At 35.3% G+C, this 25,102-nt stretch overlaps 2 protein-coding genes across 4 annotated transcripts in view; one reads left to right on the forward strand and one right to left on the reverse strand.

The window, feature by feature from the left end:
* The window catches only part of LOC150100401 (bestrophin-3-like), a 92,045-nt gene extending 72,895 nt beyond the window's left edge, over window positions 1-19,150 (forward strand). Inside the window, exon 11 of the mRNA XM_090402648.1 lies at window positions 18,997-19,150. Within this exon, the coding sequence (XP_090258774.1) occupies window positions 18,997-19,150 (154 nt within the window). The remainder of the gene's footprint in view (window positions 1-18,996) is intronic.
* The window catches only part of LOC150100402 (testis-expressed protein 10 homolog), a 172,111-nt gene continuing 155,693 nt past the window's right edge, over window positions 8,685-25,102 (reverse strand). For 2 of the 3 annotated variants that reach the window (XM_090402790.1, XM_090402791.1), the window contains exon 15: window positions 22,057-22,244. In XM_090402790.1, the coding sequence (XP_090258916.1) occupies window positions 22,158-22,244 (87 nt within the window). In that variant the 3' untranslated portion in view covers window positions 22,057-22,157. Of the gene's footprint in view, window positions 9,803-22,056; window positions 22,245-25,102 lie in introns of those variants that run through there. The other variant, XM_090402792.1, reaches the window with a different exon arrangement.

The raw sequence follows: 25,102 nt of genomic DNA on the forward strand, positions 1-25,102 counted from the left end.
GAAAGAAAACAGAGCAATATAGCATAGCAAGGGAAAATGAGATAATGCTTATTTCTGAACAATTCATATGAAACTGACTTCAGGGGTTGAATTGTATAGTAAAAAGCTTGAGCCGAAAGACTGTGTAGTTGTGATTTGTTCTTTTTGCATCTGGTCATTCATTTTCTGCTATCAAAATCTTGTCTAGGAAAATTTTAAGTATACACATCCAGTAATGATGTATGAATGTGAAAGCTGGATTATTAAGAAGACAGACAGAAAGCAAATTGATTCATTTGAATAATGGGCATGGAGGAGACCAAAGAATCCCATTTACTGCAAGAATGACCAATAACAAGATTTTAGAGAGTATAAAGACAGAATGTTCCTTGGAGGCGATGACTACTAAACAGAAGTTGATGTACTTTGGACATATTATGCGAGCTGATGAATCACTGAAAAAGGCAGTTACATTGGGGAAGATTGAGGGAATGAGAAGAAGATTGCAAAAATGTTGGATGGACAACATAAAAGAACTTACCAACTTGAACTTATATTGCTGAAAGAAAGGACAAGAGGCAGAGTGGAATGAAGAGCTTTCATTCACAAGATCACCAAGAGTCGAAAATGACTGGATGGCACATAACAACATAGACAGGTTATGAGGGACAATATGTTAAACTTAATAACATGCCATTTTATGAAACACACACACACAGAGCATTTTCAGGCGTTAACTACCAAATAATCAAATAACTATCATTTCTGTTACATAATGGACACATATTTTGAGTGCTGTTTTATTTGGTTAATATGTATATTCTTGACGTTCATAATAATAAAATGTTTTATGTGAAAAATATTGTGTAACATTATATCATCCTAGACAACAGCTGCAGAACTTTTCAAAAGGATATTATGTTAGTCCAACACAAGATTTTTATTCATTTCATATCAATTTCCATTCATGTTACAACATTATTCATTAAATCACTACTTTTGATTAGCTCTTACTTTTCTTCTAAGAGAGTTCTAACATGGGGCTTTAGCCTTTTAATTTTTTGTCTTGTTCACTGCTTTTATTCTTTCTTCTCCCATTTTGTTTAAATGACGATGCCACCTAGAATAGTTCTGTTCTACTACCTTAATTTTCAATGTGACTCTGCCATCTGTTTATTTCTCTAGTTTTCAGAACTTTCATCTTCAGTAGTCCCAACTTTAAGAAAATATTTTATATTCTGCCAGTTTCATGTTTTGGCCAATGTCTCCCATTTGTTTCATATCCATTTATTTAACTGGTCTTTACTGGCATTTGTTTTCATATTTTATTTACTGTAATGCTTAGAAACTGCTAGGATTCATGGGTGAAGGTAACTAATGCTAGGAGTCCAGTGTATTATGTTGTAAATTACATGCATTCTACTGGCTGATTTGCTTATTTAGTGGGATGAAAAGTCTGAGTTTCTAGAAGGAGAAACCATGCCTCCAAACAGGACAGGTTAAGTCACAATGTTCCTGGGGATCTGAACCTACAATCAGAGCACATTATTGATATGACCAAGCTACAGCAGTACCTTTTAGAAATGCGTAACTAAACTGTGTTACATGTTCTCTTCAACAGAAAGTGAGAATGCAATTGACATTAAATTTCCTTCTTAGAAATTAAATGAAAATTAAAACTTAACTATGATACAGTTTAAGAGAAACATCTTGTCAGGACTTTTTGGCAAAGTTAAATTGCCATCATTAGTGTGCATGCAGGCACTTGCCTAAATGAGGCTAAAACATGGCGACCAAAGATGAGCTTGAAGTCCTTAGTGGGGTAGAATGTTTTTTTTTTTTTTGATACTGAGATGAAGTACTGTGGATCAGTGCTTCCTAAATTTGATGCATTTTCATGCAACCAAATTTGTTAATGTTAGGGTAGTTCCTAAGGAACTACTTTAACATCAACACTAAGGCAAAGGCAGATTTTAGAAATAGTCTCTTGTATGAAGCCTTCATAGTGCAATTGGAACAATGATGGTACACTGTCCCCCTTTGACTATTGATGATAGGAATCTTTATATGGATTTTTTTCAATTGAAGGTGAGTTAGTGATCTCACATGGTGGTAGCAGGGTTTTTCTTTTGGAGACTGGGATTTTTCAGACCACATACAAGTAAATTGGCCCAGAACACATGTAATTTACAGACAAAAAAAAATACTGTTGGTGGTGGTGATGATAGTTGTGTGTAGTGGGAGAATTACACAGTAGGGAAGATGGTAAAATGTAGTGGAGTAGAGTGCCCTCCTTGAAAATGTCACATAATAATTTATATTTGCTACAGTGAACTGCTTTTTTCTAGCCGTTCCTTGGTGGGTGTCTGAAGTTGTCAGCAAATCTGGAGTGACCGTAGTGATGGAACTGGATGTAGTCCCTGTACTTCATGATTCTGATGTTGGTTGTCCTATTCTGATTGGCTCTAGTAGGACAGTTTACAACTGCAAGGTACCTGGTAAACAATCCATTGCAGGAAAATCAGTGGTGTACCTGTATATGTAGTTTCTTATAGTCTTGATTTTTACAGAAGTTGCTTATGGTAACAGTGAAATGATAGGTCAATAAAACACTAATATATTATATGAAATTACTGCGCAACATTATATTATTATCTTGTATACCATGCTATCAGTTTATTCCAGAAATGATTTACACATTTCTTTTAAGATGGATATGATCCATTATCCATGTGTTAAGGCTTGATTGCTGGGAGGAATTCAAGTTGGAGGCTTAATGAAATGAAATAGCAGTGAGAAAGGATTACAAATGTTATTTACCACAGATACTGATTATTCATGGAGTGACAGCCATGAACTGTGCATGTGATGAACATATAGCATGCAAAGCAAGATGTTATAATAAGTTGAAACTTCAATTGTCTAGGCAATTAAACCAGGTGGTCTTTCTTAAAAGATGTTGGGATACAGGAATCAGTGGCACACTCAGAGGGGGAGCCTAGGCCCCCCCTCCCCAAAGAAAAAGGGAAAAAACACTAGAAAAAATTTTCCAAAAATCTTTTTCTAATTAAAATTCATTTTTTTATTTATGTTGTGTTGTCATGTGTTCTATTTCTATACTACTTATGAATTAGCGATCATTGCAGATGCTCAGTCATGGGTTGTATGCAATGCGTAGTGTGTATTCTCAAATCGTCTACTCAACTTGGGCCCCACAAAGATTAAATCCTCAGTGCGCTACTGACAGGAATATTACCCAACTATGTCAAATTAAAAAAAAAAAAGAAAAAAAAAGCACCCTACAAGTGTGCCAGTTTTGCTCTGTTACAGGAATAGATTGCTGCTACATGCGATTTCCTTGCTGCTACCAATACAGTTGGAGCTCTCGGCTATTCTGAGCCCTGAACTCTGTGTACGAGGTGTGGCTATTAAATGACTGGTTGCAAAAATGTGGTTTATTATTACAATTGTACAACTTAATTGTTATCACCCTTCAACATACTCCCCTCCTCTATTTATACACCATTGCATATGAATTTTCCATTGTTTGAAGCAGTGCTGCCATTTTTTCCTTTACTTCATCCACTGACTGAAAATGGGTGCCCTTCAATGCAGATTTCAGCTTTGGAAAAAGGTAAAAGTCGCATGGAGCTAAGTCCAGCTAAGAGAAAGAGTAAGTAAGGTGGATGGTCCAACACTGGGATCTTCTTATCAGCCAGATACTGCTTTATAGACTGTGGGCTGGAGCGTTGTCCTGATGGAGAATCCAAGGGTTGTTCTTCCACAGATAGGGTCTTTTCTTCCTCTCAACTTGGCCAGAACCTCAAGGTAATAATGTTGGTTAACTGTATGACTCTCTGTTACACATTCAAACATTTACCATGGCATTGATATTAAAAAAAAACGATCAGCATTCCCTTCAGTTTGGACTTGCTCATTCTTGCTTTTTTCATTCTCGGTGACAGAGTTTTTCCAGTGCATCGATTCTCTCTTTTTTCTAGATCGTACTGGAAAATCCATGTCTCATCACATGTGATGATCTTCTCCTGCAAGTCCGGCTCTCCTGTCAGTCATTCCATGATGTCAGTGCAAATTTGTTTTTGGATGTCTTTCTGCTCCTAACACAACTTTTTGGGAACCATTTTGGCGCAGACTTTGCTCATGCAAAATTTGTCATACAGTCTCCTTATCAATGTGCACCATGTCTGCTATCATCTGAATGCTTAATCGGCAATTGTTGCGGATAATTTCATTAATTTTTGCAATGTTTTGTTTGGTTCCTGCAGTGATAGGGCAACCCAGTCATTTGTCATCTTCAACGTTTTCTCGACCTTCAGCAAAGCGCTTGTGCCATTCATGCACATGACATTACATTATCACTGTACACCTCCAGCAACAGTTTCAAACACTCTGTCAGCAATTTTTTCAATTTCACAAGGAATTTGAGATTAATGCGCTGCTCGAGTTTAACATTAGACATTATTCCGCCAAAGCGACTTCACACGTGTTTCTTTTATAACTGCCTACAGACTAACTACGAGTGACAGCGAACAATGCTGATCTCAACTGCTTCTAGAATCTTCAAGTTCATTCACGCCGCAAGCACATCCCACTGCTACGAGTACATGATTCACAGTGCACCTTGTTTCGTTATTTAATAGCCACACCTCGTATTCTCTTTGGCATTTCAAAAGCCTCTGTTCAGAAAGAATTCTTAAGAATAAAAAATAAACATGTACTGTTTATTTGGATGGACAAAAAATGTTGTCTCCACCTTTCCAATTGTTCTTCTGTTGACACTAGAATTTTTCCGAGTGAGATCTTTCACTGGGACATTCTTTTACATGGCTTCTCCAGTAAGTTTTCTTATAATACACTATTGCCAAAAAAAGTTTTTGGACATCCGCATAGCTCTACATTGCCTTGCCTGTATATGTCTGCAATGCTATATTAGCAGTGTAGACAGTCTTTGTCATTCATTAGGATGAGTGGACAAAAAGAGTCAAGTCCATTCGAATATGTTATGATAGTTGGAGCCCACAAGTTCAGTAATTCATTCTGAGAGATTCATGCGACATTGCACATGCCAGGTATACTGTCAGCGAGGTTATCATGAAGTGGAAACATGATGGAACCACCAAACCCCTCCCATGAACTAGTAGGCTCAAAAAACTGACAAATCAGGATAGTCGAACGCTAAAGCGTATTGTCACAGTAATCGTCAGTTAGCCTTAGCAACCATTGCAAGAAGAGATGCCAGAAAACGCCTCCCTTATTGGGAGGTGTTTGCCTTTGGTTTTCATGGTTGTGCTGTGGCTCATGAGCCCTTGATTACACCTACGAATGCCCAGTGTCATCTGGAATGGTGCAAACAACATAGTCATTGGATTATGGATCGATTGAAGAGAATTTTGGGGAGCAATGAATCACAGTACACGACCTGGCAATTAGATGGATGTGTCCATAACCAAATGAACGATATTTACAGGAATGTCTTGTATCAACAGCAAAATTTGAAGACATGGCATAATAGTCTGGAGCTATTTTTCCTGGTTTGAACTGGACCCATTGGTTTCTGCATCTTTAAATGCTGATGCCTACCATGACATTTTTGACAATTCCATTCTTCCCACACTGTGGCAACAGTTTGGAATAGGCCCTTTCCTGTATCAGTACAATAATGTACCTGCTCACAAAGCAAAGGCCCTAGCTGTGGTTTGAAGACATGGAGGTGGAAGAACTCTACTGGCTAGCCCAAAGCTTCGACCACTCAACCCTATTGAACATTTTTGGGATGAGCTAGAGCAAAAGTTGCATGTCAGACCTACTTGCCCAACTAACCCTCATTTCCATTCTTCCTGAATGGAAGAATGGAAATGAATTCCAGCAGCAGTTTATCAGAACTTAGTGGAGAGCTTACTCTGAAGGATAATAGCTGTAATAGCAGTGAACGAAGGTCTGACATTGTATTGACAGCAATACTGTAGTGACAGGAAATAAAAAGTTGCTATCCAGACACTTTCGTCAACATAGTGTACTGTGTAACTCTACTATTATACTTGTCTGCAGCTTGTTGTGCCCTTGATGCTAGTTCTTCAAACCACTGCCATTTATCTTTTTTAGCACTTTTTTACTTTTTTTTATTTAAAACATTATATTTATCTTTAAGTTTTTCAGCCTTTAGGTTGTTAGCCCACAGAGTTCCTATTCTGATAGTAGGGCTGCTACCTCGGCATACAAGCATTTCCTCTCATGCAAATGCTTCGGTTATACAGCCAATACCGGGTAACCTGAGCCTCGTTTGTGATAATAGGTTCTACCACAAGCAGGCAAGGGTAGTATTTGAGTGGGAGAGGCTGTATGTTATATATCATGAAGTCAAGGGCTTCCTAATATTTATGCAATCACCACGCCTTAGAATCCCAGTGTTAGATTGGCCATAAAAAATTAATTTCATAAATACTGCACAAATGCTAAAAAGAGATAGGGTGGGTATCGTGTATGAGGTATCAGTATATTATCTATTTCAGGTGAGGGTTCCCTCTACATTGTTTTACTTAACAGGATAAAGGACCTGCTTGACAAGCAACTTAGAGATCAGATAGGTAGATTCAGAAAAAAATGCAGAGACCAAATATTATCAGTGAGGCAGATTCTCAAGAAATGTTTAGAATTGCAGAAACCTGTGATCAGTTTGTTGACCTTCACAAAATATACTACAAGAATAATTAGAAAAGGTGATCTCTCTCTCTCTTGCTCTAGGTGTTATTTTAAAGCATATAGTGAATGGTTTAAAATAACACTTAGAAAAGGTGATCTTTCTCTTGCTCTATTTAGTCTTGTAGTTTAATTTGTGATGAACAAGACTATTCAAGGGAAGAACTGGGGATTAAAGTCGTCTGAAGATTTGGCCTTTGCTGCAAAAGATGATGCTGGGAATCAACTGTTTGATTATCAGTATTGAGAAAACAAATACTGAAAATAGGGGGATAAAGATGTGAGAAATGCATTCTACAGCACAAATTGGATTAAACACAGATTTTACACAGATTATTAGCTGTGTAAATGATATTGGTAAGGTTACGAATGAAGTATGGATAGATTAGGAATGATTTTAGAAGTGTTCAAAAACTTATGAAAACGTTTTGGAAAGACAGCAGACTGGCAGCAAAAACAAAACTTAAAAGTGCGATTCTCTGTTTTACATTATGAAACAGATTTTTCGGGCAATAATTGGAGATGATGTGCTTTTGATCAGTGGTGTATAAGAAGTATTTTGGGAATCAGACTACTTGATTATGTGAATAATGATGAGATACATCAGAAAAGTGGTCAGTCACCTCTTAGCACTATCCTGTGTAAGCAAAGGTTGCAATGATTTAAACATGTTAGAATGCATACATACATTCACTTAGTCAACAAGATTATTAAACGATCCAGAAGTGTTAGTAAAAGAGGAAAACCTAAATGAGATGGGTCGACAATGCCAAACAAAACATCAATAGAAATGGCATATAGTGGAATGAAGCAGTAGCAGCATGCACTCAAGACACATACATCTAGCATAGAAAGCTGTTCAATCTGGTTAGACCTCTACTACTGATGGTTGCTTGAGGAACTTGTGCATATGTATAATGTTGGGTAGACACCATCCTTTGAGGATACCTGCTACATAGTCGAATATATTATAAAGATCACCCCCCTGTCATGCGCATGTGTTTGATTCATAAGTCAAATCAACAATTATAATGCAAGCATTATAATTAATGTAAGAACTGGTATAAAATTCTGGTATAAAACACAGGAAAATAACTGAGATCAAATTTCATCAAAATCCATCTAGCCAGAAATGTTTTACCATGGACAATTGGAATATCAAAATGAATGGAAAGTTGATAATCTACTTTTTCTTAAAGAAAACAGTTTCCATATAATGCAATTTTTTTAAATGTTGAAGATATTCATTATTTTTTTTGTTAATGGTAGACTTTTTCATCAGCTGATGCTTTTTTTTTCTTCCAATTAACTGCCTGTTTTGCAGAGGTGAACGAAAAGAGAGTACTGCTAGTCGGGGTAGCATAGATTATACGTATCTCACTCTTGCAGATAGTAATAATTATAGCAGCCAAACTCCAAGCAATACATATTATGCAAAACGACATCGACCATCTGTGGATAGGCCTCAGCTGCTTTCAAGGTAAAAAGAAAAATAACTTGAATTATTATTTATGTATTTTTTTTTTTTTTTTTTTTTTTTTTTTTCAGAAACTAAAATTTATTTTCAAAAACACATGCTGGACTGTTGCTGTTTTTAAAAAAAAAAAAAAAAAAAGTGATACTTAAATGGTGATTATTACTATCACTCATGTTGAAGTTTAATTGAGAAATACACATCTAGAGATAATAATTACTAAATTACCATATCGATATTTTGCCTTGGTCATGGCATCTTCACAGGTACAAAGAAATACAACTAAGCATATGCATGCAAGCATACATTAGTAGGAGGACAAACAAGTGCACTCACATATCATCATTAACCACTTTCTGTTCACTGCTAGATGGTCTTCCCCAAAGTCTTTCATTCTCTTCTGTTGTAGGGTTTTCTATGCTGCTGTGATCCAACCCTCTCTTTAATCTCATCCTCTCTCAACATCTTGCCATTTCTAGGTATTCAGGTATTAACTTTGTCCATTAAGAATTATAAACACGTTAACACAAGAATATTTTAATGTTTGCTAAATATTTCAGTTTGAAACTAACAGACTATCATCAGTGGCTTTATAGGAACAGTTTTTACAATGTGGAATATAAACAATTGATTATTCAAAAGCAAAAGTAGAATGAGCCACGTGATGTTACATTGCTAAGCATTAAAGAGAGGTAAATTTCATCAGAAATGAATAAATTATAGATATTAATTCACAATTTCATATAACAATCTTAATTTATAAATTCAATTAAAGATAACATATTAAAGGTCTCAATTAAAAAAAAAAATTAGTGTGTTATCCAGATTAAACGTTCTCATATTTTTGACAAGGATATACAATCATTTTGATTCAAGTTAAGGCATTGAAGTAAGGCCTCAGCACTTTCTTTGAATAGGCATTCGAATTTATAGCGACATCTGTGTAGAAGGCAAGTCTTGGATCAGAGAATGTTGTGGCTTGTCTCCATTCCATGCTATGCCAATCCAGACTTATCAGATTTGTTGTGAAGAATGTATGATTGATGTTCTTGTATTCTTTTTTCTATAGAGCGTCTGCTTTGTCCAAAGTACGACAGATTGCAGTTACAAGGAACTTGATATACACTACGCAGAGACATAGTTGAGCGTTTATCTTTAGAAGAAGGGGAAATAGGCGGATATGTTGTTAATAGGGATATAAGTGGCTGTTAAATCACATTTCTCCAAAATTCTTGAAATTGGTTCTGAAATCCCAGAAATATATGGAATTGGAACTCGACGTATTGATTCTTTGTTGTTCTGGATTGGATTGTAGGAATCGAACAGATGTTGTGCAGTTTTTTCGGAGAAGCCATTTAATTTCATGTGATGTTTGATAGTTGAAAGTTCTTTCTGCAATTCATGGGGAGTTGAGCAATTAGTTTTAGCTCATCGAATTAAACATTTTATGATTCCTGTTTTTCGATAAGAATCATGGGCAGATTGTTTGAGAATGTAACGTCCAGTAAAAGTAGGTTTTCTGTAAACTGTTGTCAGAATACCTGAAGATGAGGAGGATGTCTAAAAAGGATAACTTGTCTTTTTCAATCTCCATGATAAACTTGATACGAGGGTGTAAAGAATTGATTTTGGCTAAAAAGGAAGGTAAGGAATCTCTGTTGTGAGGCCACACATTGAAAAGATGTCGTCTATAGTCTATATATCTAACCCAAAAGGATGGTTGAGAGAATATAGATGAAAACAGGACGTCTTCTAGATGTTCCAAATAAAAGTTGGCTAAAGCAGGTGAAAGTGGACCTCCCATGGTCGTTCCTTCCACTTGGTTGTAGAATTTGTTTTGACACAAGAAATGTGTCAAGAGTGCATCACGAAATCGAATAATTTTACAATATCTTGTGGGAAGATGTCAGCAATAATTGTAAAGTCTCTTTGAGAGATACATTAGTATATAGAGATTCTACATTGAAGCTCACTATAAGATCAGTAGGTTGTAATGAGATATTTTTTAATTTATTTAAGAAATCTGAAGTTTTTCAAAAAAGAGCGAGATTTGCCTATATGTGATTGCAATAATTTTACAGTCAATTACTTGCTGACATCTTCCCACAAGATATCGTAAAATTATTTGATTTCGTGATGCACTTTGGATATTTCTTGTGTCAAAACAAATTCTACAACCAAATGGAAGAAATGGCCATGGGAAATCCACTTTCGCCTGCTTTAGCCAACTTTTATTTGGAACATCTAGAAGACATCCTGTTTTCATCTATATTCCCTCAACCATCCTTTTGGGTTAGATATAGACGACAACACTGGAAGTATCAATCCTTGTAATGAAATATAAGTTTTCTTAGTCATTCTTTCCGTTTTTTAACAAGACAGAGAGAATTGAACAGAAACACTACTTCCATGCAGTATGAAGAGTTCTTGCATAGCATAATGGAAACACATTAATTTAGTTTCTTCTCTTTCTCTTCTTCTAGTTAATGTATATTATGCTAAAATGAACAATACTACAGACAGTGATCTTTAATAAAAAGAAACAGCAAAGAGGAATAACACTAGAAACAAAATATGAGATAAGCAAACATGCAACTAGAATAACTGAGATACTTAAACTATTAACATTAATAGTTTAAATCAATTACCAGTCATTTAAAGGAAATAGGCATATTAGGCATAATATTTTAAAATAACTGTTTCACACAATGAAAGCAAATTAGAATATATTAAATACTCCTATATTTTTTGCTCAATGTAACATGAGCATTATTTAGGGAGAAAGCAGAAGAATTGGCTACAACATTTAAAATATGAACACAAGAAATAGTCATGCAGCATACATAAAGTTTCAGGGAAACAGGTATAGTTATGTAATTAAAAAATAAATAAAAATTATAAACAATTAATGGTAATTACTTCCCAAAAGTTAGATATAGGTATACAATCTGTTCAATTAAGATTAGGGTGGTGGTGTAGGACTTCACACAATCAAATTTAAACCTATTGTAATTTGCAATAATTTAAACGATTCCACTATTGTTTTGTTGCTCTTTATTTGATTAATGTGGTTAAAGTTCATTGTCTTGAATATAACCCCAGTTTTTAACATTACATTTATGGAAAATAAATTTCTGCTTTATGAGTGTGCTAGAAACAAATTAACTTGTAAAATCAGGAACTACCTGTACTTTAGAAGTAGCAGTATATAAACTGTTTTTAATAAACTATGTCCATGCACTTTCAAATTCTATTTTATTCTTTAAGTTTCTGGAAAGTTTGAATTCATACTATCCCATAACGTTTGAACTTTTCACTGCCTCTCTCTCTCTCTCTCCACTCCAGTCTTCATTGCCAGTCCAACAAAAACACAGCACAACATCATACAGGTTGTGTCACACAACCTTTATGAAGTCACGTCAGAGGTTCTTCACTCATATGCTCACCAATATCAGCACATGCATTTGCTTAGTGGTAAATAATTTTTTAGAATTTCACAGAAATATTAAAAAATCTTTCACACACTAATACAATTAGTTTGTTTCAGAATTGCTCTGATGCAATGTCAACAACAGTGAACATGAATGTCAATCATGTAAGCAGTAATGATCTAAATAATTTCCACTTACATTTACTCTTGACTATTTATTCTACTCAGTTCACTCAGAGAATTAAGTGTTGAAAATTTACTTGGAGTTTTGCTTGGAATTGGATTGTATTTGATGGATTACTGTGACATTTCTTGATCTATGTTTTTCTCACAAGTTTTAGTTGGGCTCAGTGTAGAACCATATCAATTCAGATACATTTAATGTTAATCAAATTATTATTACAAAAATTATGTACACTAATTTAGTATTTATTTTGATAAACTTGGAGTAATTACTGACTTCATCTATGCTAAAGATAAGGTTCTAGGGAGATGAATAGGTTAGTAGTTGAAAGCATTTAAATTAAATGAAAACAAATTTCTCAGTAGCACAGAGAATAAAAATTTGTATTTATTATATGTAATTATTTAGTGGTATGGCAGTTCAGTATGTATCCATCAACATATGCAAAGGTTGGTCGATTGGTAGAGGTTGGTCTGCCGGCAAAGGTTGGTCGATTGGTAGAGCCTCTGCTACTAATGGCTCAGTTAAGTAAGTTTGAGCGCGGTTAGTAGTTGGAAGGGGACAATCGTTCGATGCTGTTGGCACACTCTCCCTCGATGAGTCTTTGGACTCCCTGGAGGTGTCAAATAATAATAATAATATCCTCAACCTGGGAAGATAGAATATTAGCTGTTGTTTGGTGACATCTCATATCATGTTTCTGAGTGAGATGCAACAAAATCTATTATTATCAGATCTTCTGGAATGTCATTATTTATATTGAGAACACTGTAGACTTGTCATAAGCCCTTCTCAACAAGTGTAAAAAAAAAAAATAAATAAATAAAAAGTGCCTTTATGAATTATTGGTTATACAAGGAAGGTGAGTCGGTGTTTCTGAAAAAAAAAAAAAAAAAAGGAAACTGGCTTATAGTTGTAATTAAAATACAATTTGAAAAATATAAAAAGAAGCTTCTACATATGAAAATATTTCAACCAATGAATTTAGAAGTTATTAAAAAAAAAAAAACTACTGATTTTCTTATGGAGAGGAAATTCAAATGTCATAAACTTTAGCAGCACTAGATATTTGTCCTCCAATTCTTTGGAAGCCAGCAAAGAGACGTCAGTATATTTTAGAATTATTTGATTTAGTGAGTCTTTAACATCTGTTAAATATTTTCTGACTTTAGAAAGAAATTCAAGTAACATTTAAAATTTTCATCAGAATGAAATTACATCATTATCAAATTCCTGACTTGTACTCTTACAGGTGCACTGGATATTACAATAGTAATGGTGTAAATTTTTCATGTAGTACTAACTTCCTATTGACAGTTTTTCTTCCAATTAATCTTATACTTCTCTCTCTTCTAAAGCACTTTTTACTTTATTAATACAACTAAATATACTTGCCAGTGAATTAGAAACCTTTATGCAGATGTACATAAACATCACTTAGGCAGTGTATATGCAAAATGCTTGGTCAGTAAACATCAACAGTGTTGATTACAATGGGGAAAAACAAAGGATCTTTCAGATTTCAATAAAGGGCTTACACCCTCTGTCCAAAAAGAAACTGAACTTTTCATAGAAAAAAAAAAAAAACACAAGCCAATTATAATTATTCAAATCATTTATTTCAATCAATATACTCTCCATCAGCTTCAATACAGCATTTGGCATGGTCAATTAATTCATTAAATGAGTTTTTTATATCGGTTTTGGGGATACTATTGAGGGTCGGTTACCCACTTGAACATTTTCAATGGTGTCGTATTGCTTTCCTTTCATCGGCAAATGAAGTCGGGGGAAGAGAAAGAAGTCACAAGGTGCTAAATCAGGTGAATATGGTGAGTGATCCAACACACAAACTTGGTTTTTGCTCAAAAACTGTCTCACAATGAGATAGTGCATTATCTTGCAAAAGTGACCAACTGCCTGCGTCACGATATTCATGCTGTACGCGACGAATTCTCGCTATCAATCGCTTCAAAACTTCGAGATAAAACTCACCATTGACCATTTGGTCAGGCAGAACGAATTCTTTGTAGATAATGCCCTTGGAATCTTAGAAACAAATCAGCATTGTCTTTACTTTTGACTTCTTCAAGCGACTTTTTTTCGGATACCCCTCTTCTGGTGGTCTCCACTCAGCACTCTGGCATTTTGTTTCGAGCTCATACTCAAAATACCATGTTTTATCACCAGTAGCGATCATCTCAAGGAAGTTTGAGTCCTTACGAGCAGTTTTAATGAGGTTCTTGCAGTGGTCAATTCGATACATTTTTTGGTTGTCGGTCAACTTGTGGGGAACATATTGCGAATTCAATTTATGAAGGCCCAAACTCTCGGTCAAAATGTTGTGCACAGTTCATTTTGGAATCCCCAATTCATCTTCAATCAATCTCACAGACGATTTCGGGTTTTCTTTGATGAAATCACGCACTTTTTGGATGTTAACTTTGCTTAGTCTAGTTTTTGGATGGCCTGGCTTTTCGTCATCCTCAAGCATCTCATGACCACTTTGAAATACCTTAAACTACTCGTAAACCTGAGTACGGGATAAGCATTCATCACCATATGCTTTTTGAAGCAGTAGATGTGTTTTGGTAAAACCTTTACCATGTTTAACACAAAAGTCAATCACAGCTCTGTTTGAAACTCATTTTCCGACTGTTTGTCAAAACACACTGGCACTATAACTCGGCTTCTAATGAAACAAATGTCATAAACAGTTGACACAACACTAATGAAGGTTGCCGCTTTCAACAACAAAAAGAGATACAACAGTTGGCGCCACTAGTTTCTTCTATTTTCAAAAAGTTCAGTTTCTTTCTGGACAGAGGGTGTATTGTGAATGTCCATCTGCCTGAAGCCAAGATCATTATTAATCAATGGAAAAATAACCTACTTGCTTGTCTAAGAGGCATAACTGTGGTTCTATGAAAGTCTGTTGGGAGTGAGATTGGGGGTCATCTGAGAAGACTTGCGGACAAACAGAACTTCCTGTGTGCAGCAAGTGACCAAAGCATTTAATGAATGCTGTTCCTGACCCATATCTCACTGAACTAAGCACAACAAATTGAAGAGGATCAGTATTGGCAATTGCATGCCTATATGGAAACCACTGTTTACTGCAAAGAAAGGTTGTCTACAGTAGTGTGAGGAACTCTGTGACAGGAGCTCCACAAAGCAATGAACCCACCTTGTTTTGTAAACACAACTGAATATTCTGGAGATGGTGTCGGGCATGTTCTGTTGGTACAGAATGGGCCCCCTGATATTGCTGGAAGGTTGGGTGTCCTCCAAGGAATATTTGAATGTTGTTGCTGATTAAGTCCATCCTGCAATGTTGACATTTTTTTATCCAGCAGGTGATGGTTGTTTTGTGGAAGACAATGCTACTGTTCATCATACAAGAATTGTCAGCAATGGTTCAATAAGCATGACAGTGACATTCACCATCTTTCCTGGCCACCACAAAGCCTGGATTTGAACCCCATTGAGAATGTATGGGACATATTAGAAAAACAGATGCAGGAGCAAAGTCCTCTTCCATCAATTCTGAGCCAATTAAAGGACTAATTGCTCCTGGTATGCTGTAGACATAGACGCAATGCAACAAGTCATGGAATCTATGCCAAACCATACGTGTTGTAATTCAGGCTAAAAGGGGGGTCCAACATGGTATGAGCGGTCAGTCTGTGTAGATCTTGATCTTCCTCTGAATCTTTTTCCTTCATCCTGGTATAGAACACTTGTTTTGCTACCTTCCTTCTTCCATTCTGTTTAAGTGACTATAGCACCTGAGATTAGATATGCTAACAATGTCGAGTTCTTTCCTAATATCCCCATTTTTAATATGATACTGCCATTGATGCCATTTGTTCATCCCCCCCCCCCTTCTCAGAATTCTCATATTTATGGTCTCCGGTCATGTTTTATTTCTAACCCAACCCTCAGATCCATAACTTCAAACTGGTTTGAACACTGTCTGTATACTGCTAGTTTCTTTTATTTTCAATATAAATTTATTCAGCTGTCTTCCTACTATACCAGCTTTGCTAATTCTGCTATCTATTTCCATATTTAATTTGATATATTCACTAAAAATTGTGTCTAAAATAGCATGAAATGTTTCTTGTTCTATAGAGGTTCATTCAGAGTGCAGTTGTTTTTCAATGTTTTTGCCCATCCCCATTATCTTTGTCCTTTTATTACTGATTTTCATGTCAAATTTATCACATCAGTTATTCAGGGAATCTTGCAGATTTGCACTGGATTTATTTAGAAATATAACATCTACATGAAGTACAGAGCTTGGATTAATGTCTCCCATTTTAATATCACGTTTAATACCACTTTCCTTCGTAATGTGATGCATACAGATCAGGAATAACACTGGAGATAACATACACCCTTGTCTCATACTTGATTTAACATCAAATCATTTTCCTATAACTTCTTCAAGCAGCTGCTTCTTTTTTCTTCACTCAAAATTCACAAAACTATATTTGCAGAAATTTTTCCCATTCCCAAATCTTCCTCATTGTTTCTCTGTCTGAATTTAATTCTTCCACCATTAAACATAATCATCTGTTGGACTGAACTAAGAACTAATTGTCACACTCTTTCCTAATTTTCAATAAGTTTGTGGTTGCACATAAACCATTCTTATTGTGTCTAGAGTTTCACTTGCATTTTGCCTAACTTGACACAAAACTTGATGCTAATGCACTGTTCTAAACTCCATTCACTCATATTTCTCCCAAGAGCAATAAATATGCATGTGAAAATTATCACAGCTTGTTAACTACAGGCTTAATTTTTGCAGAAAACAGTGGTTTCCATATAGGCATGCAACTGCACAGACACATCCAAACATGTGCAATTTTACAAGACATTTACAAGACAATATGGATTCATTGCTTTGTGGAGCTCCTCACACCGCTGTAGACAACCTTCCTTTTCTTTGCAGAAAACAGTGGTTTTCATATAGGTAACAGCACAGACATGTCCAAACATGTGCGTACACAATTCTACCTGACTTTCCATATGCACAGTTATACAGGACCTTTCTGGAAATTTGCCACAACTTGTGTGTATGAACATATACACAAAATTCCACATCATTTAGATACAGAATACTGCTTCTGTAGTTTGAGAGATGGCTTAAAGTCATCTCCTTTTCCCATTCAATAAAGCATTATTTCATCAGTGATCTTTCTTACAGATCCATTCCATTACTTAGAATATAATATTCAATTTCTACTCTGTGCCTTTTCTGCAGACATTGTTATTCTAAACTTTCATTTAATTTTACTACTCTCATCAAAACATGAGCAATCAGTTTCAATGTATTCTCAAACTCACTTGCAACTGATCTTCCTCTTCTTTCATATGCTATTTTCTACAGAAAGCTTTCTCCATAGAAATTACAACCTAGAGATATTTTAAAACCATTTAAAATGATCAATTTTAAGATTTTCTCTTCTGTCTAATCTTGTCTGTCTACCAGTGCACAATAGCAAACTTATTTTTTTTTCTGTTCTTGTAAGAGATGACGAGTTAATTTACTATTTTTAGAAAACCAAAATAGATAGGCCATAGATCTTTATGATTTTTCAGACGGGCTTAGACTGCATCTGGTATTGAGCCAATACCCATTTGAAGAGTGGCTCTGTTATCTACCAAATTCTCAGCAATCAATTTGCCAATTTTAATTTCTACGTCAGTCAGTGGTTCTGGTAGTTCCACCTTCCCATCCACCAGATAATCAAAATGAGACATATGAATTAATTCATCTCCAAAAGTACGAGGAAGATGACTTGTCCTATCATGTGTTTTGAATGTTGTGCAGCAGCTCAAGCACAGTCAACACTGGTTCCCAAACTGCAAAATCCATGTTCATCTGGTGGCATTACCTGAAGTAATGCAACGTCAAGTGGTAAAATTTTCCGATGAAACAGAAGAGAAATTTCACTAAGGAATATGGGTACAAAATCTGCTCGCCCAGAATTAATTGGTTCATGACAATTTGCTCCAACAAAAAAGTGTGTGAAAGGAAAAGAAAGATGGCAGCCTGCCGTAGTGTTTCGGTGTCTTCAATTTCGCAGCTATTTCGCTCTGTTAATCAGCATCAGTGAGCAATCTATAAACAATCTACTAGAAATTGTTGCGCTCCTCCCAGAGAACCTTTTCAGCCTTTTGACAACAAAAAACCAAAATGGGCATCAGCAGAAGAAGCTGTAAGCATCATAAAATCAGGAGACACTGTGTATGTTCAAGGGGCAGCTGCCACTCCTAGGGTGCTAGTACCAGCTATGGTTGAGAATGGGAAAAAAAGCTGGATTGAAAGATGTCACAGTATGCCATATTCATACGGAAGGTGCTGCTGCTGAATACAACAAGCCTGAATGCCAAGATATCTTCCAAAGCAACTCATTTTTTGTTGGAGCAAATTGTCCCGAACCAATTAATTCTGGGTGAGCAGATTTTGTACCCATATTCCTCTTCTGTTTCATCGGAAAATTGTACCACTTGACGTTGCTTTACTTCAGGTAACGCCACCAGATAAACATGGATTTTGCAGTTTGGGAACCAGTGTTGACTGTGCTTGAGCTGCTGCATAACATTCAAAACACATAATAGGACAAGTCAATCCTTGTCTTCCTCGTACTTTTGGAGATGGATTAATTCATATGTCTCACTTTGATTATCTAGTGGATGGGAAGGTGGAACTACCAGAACTAAAGCCAGAAGCACTGACTGACATAGATAGGCCATCTTAGTTTCAAGTAAATATAACACTACATATTAAAAATATCTTATTTCTTTTACTACGGTTTTTATAAAAGTTAAATATGCAATGTATATTGTTCCCAAAATCATCTTCAGTAGGAACTCCTGTTGTATGTAGGAGGAAGAGAAATCATTAGCAAGGTTTGAATTTCATTTGTAATTTCTAATATCCATCTCTAAATTTGCTAAAAGTAAAAGTAGATGGCAGAATATTCATTCATTCATTTTATAAAGCAAAGCTTTCGTAAACTTGGACAGGTCAGAAAATACAAGAGTAATAAAAAAAGTCAAGCACGAATAACATTTTATTATACTTAGAGATTCTAATGGTAAATAAGGTCTAATAAGATGATTCAAATTTTTTTGCAATGTACTGTAGCTATCTAAATATATAACTGAAAAGATGCTTTTGTTTCATTTAATTTCTAGGTTATCAGAGGTAGAACATGAAGAAAGTGATGCTGACAGTATCTCTCACAAAGATTCCATCCCAAACAGTCCTAGTCCAGATCAAACTGCTGCTCATAGCAGCATGCTACTAAAAGAAACTCAAATAGAAGAAAAGGAGGAAGAAAATTCTTAATGAGTAGCCATTATCATTTCTAGCAGTGAAGCTGATCATTTTCCCTATGATACTGTTGAAAAAGAACAGGTTAGATGCAGTATAAATAACTTTAATAAAATTATTACACATATTTTGCCAAGTACAAACAGTACATCAGTATAGAAAAGAAGCTTTTCAAAAACAGAATACAAGGCCAATACACAATTGGTTAACCAATAACAGCAAGTGCTGCACTCTAGAAGGATCAATTTTCATATCCTATATAGATGAGTCTCCCAAAAGTTTGGCTGAGAGAGACAATCATTTCAAATCAGGCCAGTGACTTTAAACTTTCTTTGAAGTGGCATACATGTTTAAAACTACTTCTATGGACAAAGCATGCCTTTCCAAAAGATACTGTGTGCAGTCTTGTTTTATTGTGTAGTTTCTTCACTGTAATTTCATCCCATTTAATAAGATTATCAAGCGGTTTATTCAGTTATCTAATCTACATTTTAGCAAGGTTATAACTTACTTCTTGATAAATAGATGTGGGTTGTAAGAGGAGGATCTATCTTCCTCTCATAGTGGTTTTTACCCATCACCAGTGTGACTTTTTCTTCTTTCTCCACTTTCAAAATAGATATATGGTTCATTTGTTTCAGTGAAAGTGGCACAAGGAATTGTTGATTAAAACTTGGCTTTAAATAAGTGAAACGGCAACTTCAACATGTAGTCTATTATTATCAATATTATATTATATAATTCCACTAACTGATGTTGAGATTAGTGTAATATCTAAAGGACATGATTTTGTTGTTGTACCTAAAACCACTTCATGTTACCCCCCCCTTTTTTTAAATGTTTTTTGCACCCACAAAATGTTATAAACCTATAGTGCATTAGTACTAGGGGTGAGCAGATGATTTTTTAAATTAATTTTTTTTTTTCACACAGTCCAGTAACCCATACAGATCAATCATAAAACTTGAAAGCCTCCAAATAAGTGGGGATATGGTCTCATGCTGGATAAGAAATCCATCCTAAAGATAATCATAAACATCTATTACTATGGCAGAATCGAATCAGTGGCCTGTTAGAGAGCAGGTATGCTAGCCATACAGCCAACAAACAGTCTTTCTGGACTTTCAATGATGTTGCCAGACTAGGCATTGTAATTGCTGCCTTACTATTCGAAGTCAAGTTACTACCTTCTGATTAGTTACAAATTCTGTGTACTCTTCTACTAAAACAAAAGAATCATAACTATTTTGAAAGCAAATAAGGGAAAAGGGTAATGGATAACGATGACAGTAAGATGAAGATACAAGGAACTGCTCAAAAGTTCAGGGAATGTGAATAGTGTGTGAACTAGTTGGAGTACAGTCTTCCATGGCTATAAGTGGTGAGCAGTACCCTTCGTGAATTAGTATGCCGAGAGGCTGCATTCTTGGGTTATGTGCATTTCTGTAACATCATATTTTAGTGGTTTGAAAATTTTCTTCAACTGAAATGGCAGATTTTAAGGAGCAAAGAATCTGCACCAAATTTTGCCTCAACTTCAAAAAAAACTGCTGCAGCAGTTGAGGCAAAGCAGCAGTCATTACAGTGGAGGTTGCCAAATTCAGCCAGGGCTGAAAAAGGGTATCAAATTTACAGAAACGTCAAATCAATGTCCACAAGACCCCCCCCCCCCCCCAGTGGCAAGTTTCTGTGAGGTTTTGAAGCAACTAAGGGAGAACACTGGGTGCAAATGTCCAAATAAGTGGAAGAACAATGACTAAATTCTCTACCATGACAACACTTCCAAGTTCCTGACTTCCAAAAATACAAAAGTCATTCCTCTAACCTTCCCCCCCCTGTGACTTTTTCCTGTTCCCCAAGATGAAATTTCAGTGAAAGGTTTTGCCACAGGAGGTGTTTAACACAATCACACTTGAGGGCTTCGAGGGATGCAGGGAATCATGGAAAAACACCACTGGGATCATTGTATACATGTCCAAGGGGAATTACTTCAAAGGAGACAGTGGAAACTAGGAGTTAAAATAATATTTTTTTTTATGGTCAAATTCCCTGAATGTTTGGATAGCACCTCATAGACCTCCTTTTATGGGATACATCTATTTATAAGCTGGGATGACAGTACAGTGAAGAAATATGCACTCAATATGGGAAGACTTCTCCTTTATATGGTCTTCCAAAAATGCATAAAAAATGCCTGGAAAAACCAATTGTGAATTGTAATGGTTCTCTTACATATAGAATGGCTAAGTTTTCTGCATAGTTTCTTTAAAAAAAAAAAACAACTCAAGGATGTCATCAGCCTGTATGGAAAAATATTCTATCAGGATATTGTAGCTGGAAAAATAAGATCTATATTAAGGGCAGAGCTGTGAGAATCCCTCTGCACTTGGCTAATTATTGCTTAAACTTAAACCATTTAGAATATACTGTTTTCAACCATTCATCCTCAACCCTCTTTCTGGGTTTGCTATGAAATATTTGCCATCTGGACTCATTCTGAAAATGAACTAACCACCTTCCTCCATCCACATATTTAGTACTGTGGAAAGATTCTCATCCTATGTAAATATAAGCAATAATTTACTATATATTTGATACAATCCTTCTAGAGTTCAGCAGCTGACTTTTTTAGTTAACTGAGTATTGTATTTGTCTTATATTTTGTGTATCTTTGAAATGTCTACACTGATGTAGTTTTAGTAGGAAATATTTGTGCTTATTTTATTAGTTATTTACTATATCTAACATGCTTTTTCCCCATTACTATGTTGCAGGTTACATTAAAATTAAGACATGATGCTGGGCAGTAGCTTACCTTATTAAATAGGATATGAAATGATAGAATTTTATGATTTTTTTTTTTCCCCTCACAGGAAATGAATACATAGTGCAATGTTTAAAAAATGCCATGAAACCTTTGATAATGTATCAAAAGAAAAATCAATATGATTCCAATGAATTTATTTAACATCCTTAATATTAGAATAAATATTTTATTTTAATAGAATAGTACTTCACTATTTTATGAAAACTGTTTCTGTCTGATTGAAAGTTCATAATTAAGTTTGGACCACCACTCTTCATCTTCTAATTCCTCTCCTAGTTGAACCTGTTTAAAAATTCAATGCATATGTTCAACTGTATCCTGTTATAGACACTTTAATTAAATCATTTTTTTTATTCATTTCAATGCAGCTGTCACTGATTAATATTCCAATATGAAAATTAAAAAAATTTGGGTTTGTCAATTGAATGTTAATGATTAACAACAAAACTTAAGAAATGAAGTCAACCTTTCAACCATATCTGTGATGGCAAACAATTTCTAAACAAACCAAATCATATTTATAACTTTGAGCTAATTCCCATTTCATTTACATTTTCATTTCAATTTCTTCATAATGAAAAAAAAAAAATGGCAATAAAATTAACAACAGGGATGCTACTGATATTCAGCACTTACAAAATGATTTGAATAGGCTGAAAATTTGCAAACGAAAATGGCTATCAGTTTAATATAAGCAAGTGTAAAGTTATGCACTTTGGCATGATGAGGTTTCCAGCAGCATGTTATATTAGCACGGTTATACTACAAAAAACTGAGGAGGCAAGGGATCTTGGCATATTGGTGGATAGGAATTTGAAGTTCAAAGGTCACATAGCAAAAGTTGCAAATACAACTCAGAGGATAATTGCAATGTTGAAGCAAACCTTGACATCTAAGGATAAGGAAGTCATTTTGTCTGTTTATAAAGCTTTGATAAGACTATACCTGGATCACTGTGCGCAGATTTGGTCTCCCGGATTCCAAGGGGATAAAGAAGTGTGGAAAGGGTGCAAAGAAGAGTTACAAAGATTATGTCCAGATTACGGGATTTAGATTATTAGGACAGATTGCGAGTATGGGATTACAGACTCTAGTTAGCAGGAGAAAAAGGGGTGATATGATAGAGGTCTATAAACTTTTGAATGGGTGTTATAGGATATTGTCTGAAAATTTTTCATTATATGGAAGGTGGAGAGAGAACACGGTGGGGAGGGGGGCATTCATGGAAGTTAAGTTTATTCGCAATCAAGAAAGGGGTAAGAGCTAGGTTTTTCTTTCACAGAGCAGTTAGTGAGTGGAATAGTTTGCTTTTAGGGATAGTGAGTGCTTCTAGTGCGAATGAATTTAAGGGAAGGCATGACAGCTGGTTTGGGTGATTTATAGCCTCTCTCGATAAGTCCTTGACTCCCTGGAAGTCTCAGATAATAATAATAAGATTTAGAAATAGGATCTACTTAGCTGTGAGTGGTGTGACTCACTGATTGGCATGTACATATGCATCAATCAAGCTATTTATGCCAATTCTCTTTTACAATTCACGTGGCATGTGCAGTGTAAGCTGTTGCTAATTATTTTGATTTTCTACAACCCATCGTGATGCCAAAAGTAAAACAGTACAAACAAAAGTTTAGAAAAGTAGGGTCAACAAATGTAAAGACTGGTTAAAAGAAGTGTATGATAATTCTAGTAAAGCATATTGCAATGTATGCAAAACAGATATTACTGTTAAATATAATGATCTAGTGACAAAAATTCACAATCTGTTTCTAATATCACTATAAAAAAATCATTTAATTGACTGGAAATAGTGAAACTTTCTAAAGTGATGTTCTGCAGTATAAAGATTCATCAAGATGCAACCAATGTAAAGCCAAATTTTATAAATAATGAAGCAGTTTACATTTTTGCTTCCATTCTCTTTCTTAGTTTAGATTTTGTTATTCATGCTTGTTCAACTTCAGCATTTGAATATGGCAAAATTAATATCAAAATTGGAAATTCCGAAGTTCTTTAAAAGCTACCAAAACTTGCAATCTTACATAAAAAAGGATGATGATAGCTAAACCTTAGAAACATCTACTGAGCCTTCTTGTCCTTTATCAACATGCTGCAAACATTAAATAACAAGGTAAGGTTAGTTATTATTATTACATGACACCTCCAAGGAGTGCAAGAGCTCATTGCAGGAGGGCACCCCCACTCTACACAATCATCCTCTACACTACTTTAATGTCACCCTCTACAACAGTAGGCTGCAATCCAGACTACACACAACCCTATCTACTGCCATTAATGGCATTTGTTGTCTATAAATTGTGTCTACTAGAGCCAGTTGTCAGAAGAACAAACCTTGCTACCCGTGTATGAGATTTGCTAAGTCCCATTCAATTGAAAAAGTCCATATAAAGATTAAAAATTAATTTTTTTTAAAATTACTTTTTCTTCTTCATGAGTGCAGCACTATGTCCTTCCAGTCTCTCTGTTGGCAGCTCTTTTTTGTTTCAGCATAGTCACATGATCCTGACCATGATCCTATATCAATCAAACCAGTCCTCCTTTTTTACCTCTTGATCCTCTTCCCATAATCTTTCCTTCTAAATCTGTTAGTGCCCTCTGTTCTGCTGATCCCCTCAATACATGCCCTGCCAGTCTAGTCTTTCTCTGGATCATTTCCTGCAATAAATATTTATGCGTTTTCATTCTCTGTAGTACCTCTGCATTTGTCACATGCTCTGTCCATGAGATTTTCAGGGCTCTTCTGTAGCATCACATTTCAAAGGCCATTATCTGTTGTCTTGCTCTCTTCTTGAATACTTAGGTTTCACTTCCATATGTGAAAACTGGCCAAACTAATGTTCTTATCATTCTCTTCTTTGTCTCTATACCCACAGAACTTCTGAGCAGATCTTTATTTTTCCAGAAGGCATCTTTAGCTAGGGCAGTTCTTATTTTTATTTCTTTATCTTGTTTTCCATCTGCAGTAAAGTAGGTGCCTAAATATTTGTATTCTGTTGTATGGTCAATTTTTATATCGTTTATGAATATTTCTGGCTCAGATCTATTTTCTTTTCAGATTCTCATAAATTTGGTCTTTTTCTGCATTTAAATGTAAGCCAAAATCTTTACCTTCTTCAATTAGT

The sequence above is a fragment of the Typopeltis vanoorti genome, chromosome 13 (assembly GCF_054136105.1).
Source record: "Typopeltis vanoorti isolate ZY-2024b chromosome 13, IOZ_Tvanoo_1.0, whole genome shotgun sequence".
In the NCBI taxonomy this organism is placed as follows: Eukaryota; Metazoa; Arthropoda; class Arachnida; order Uropygi; family Thelyphonidae; genus Typopeltis; species Typopeltis vanoorti.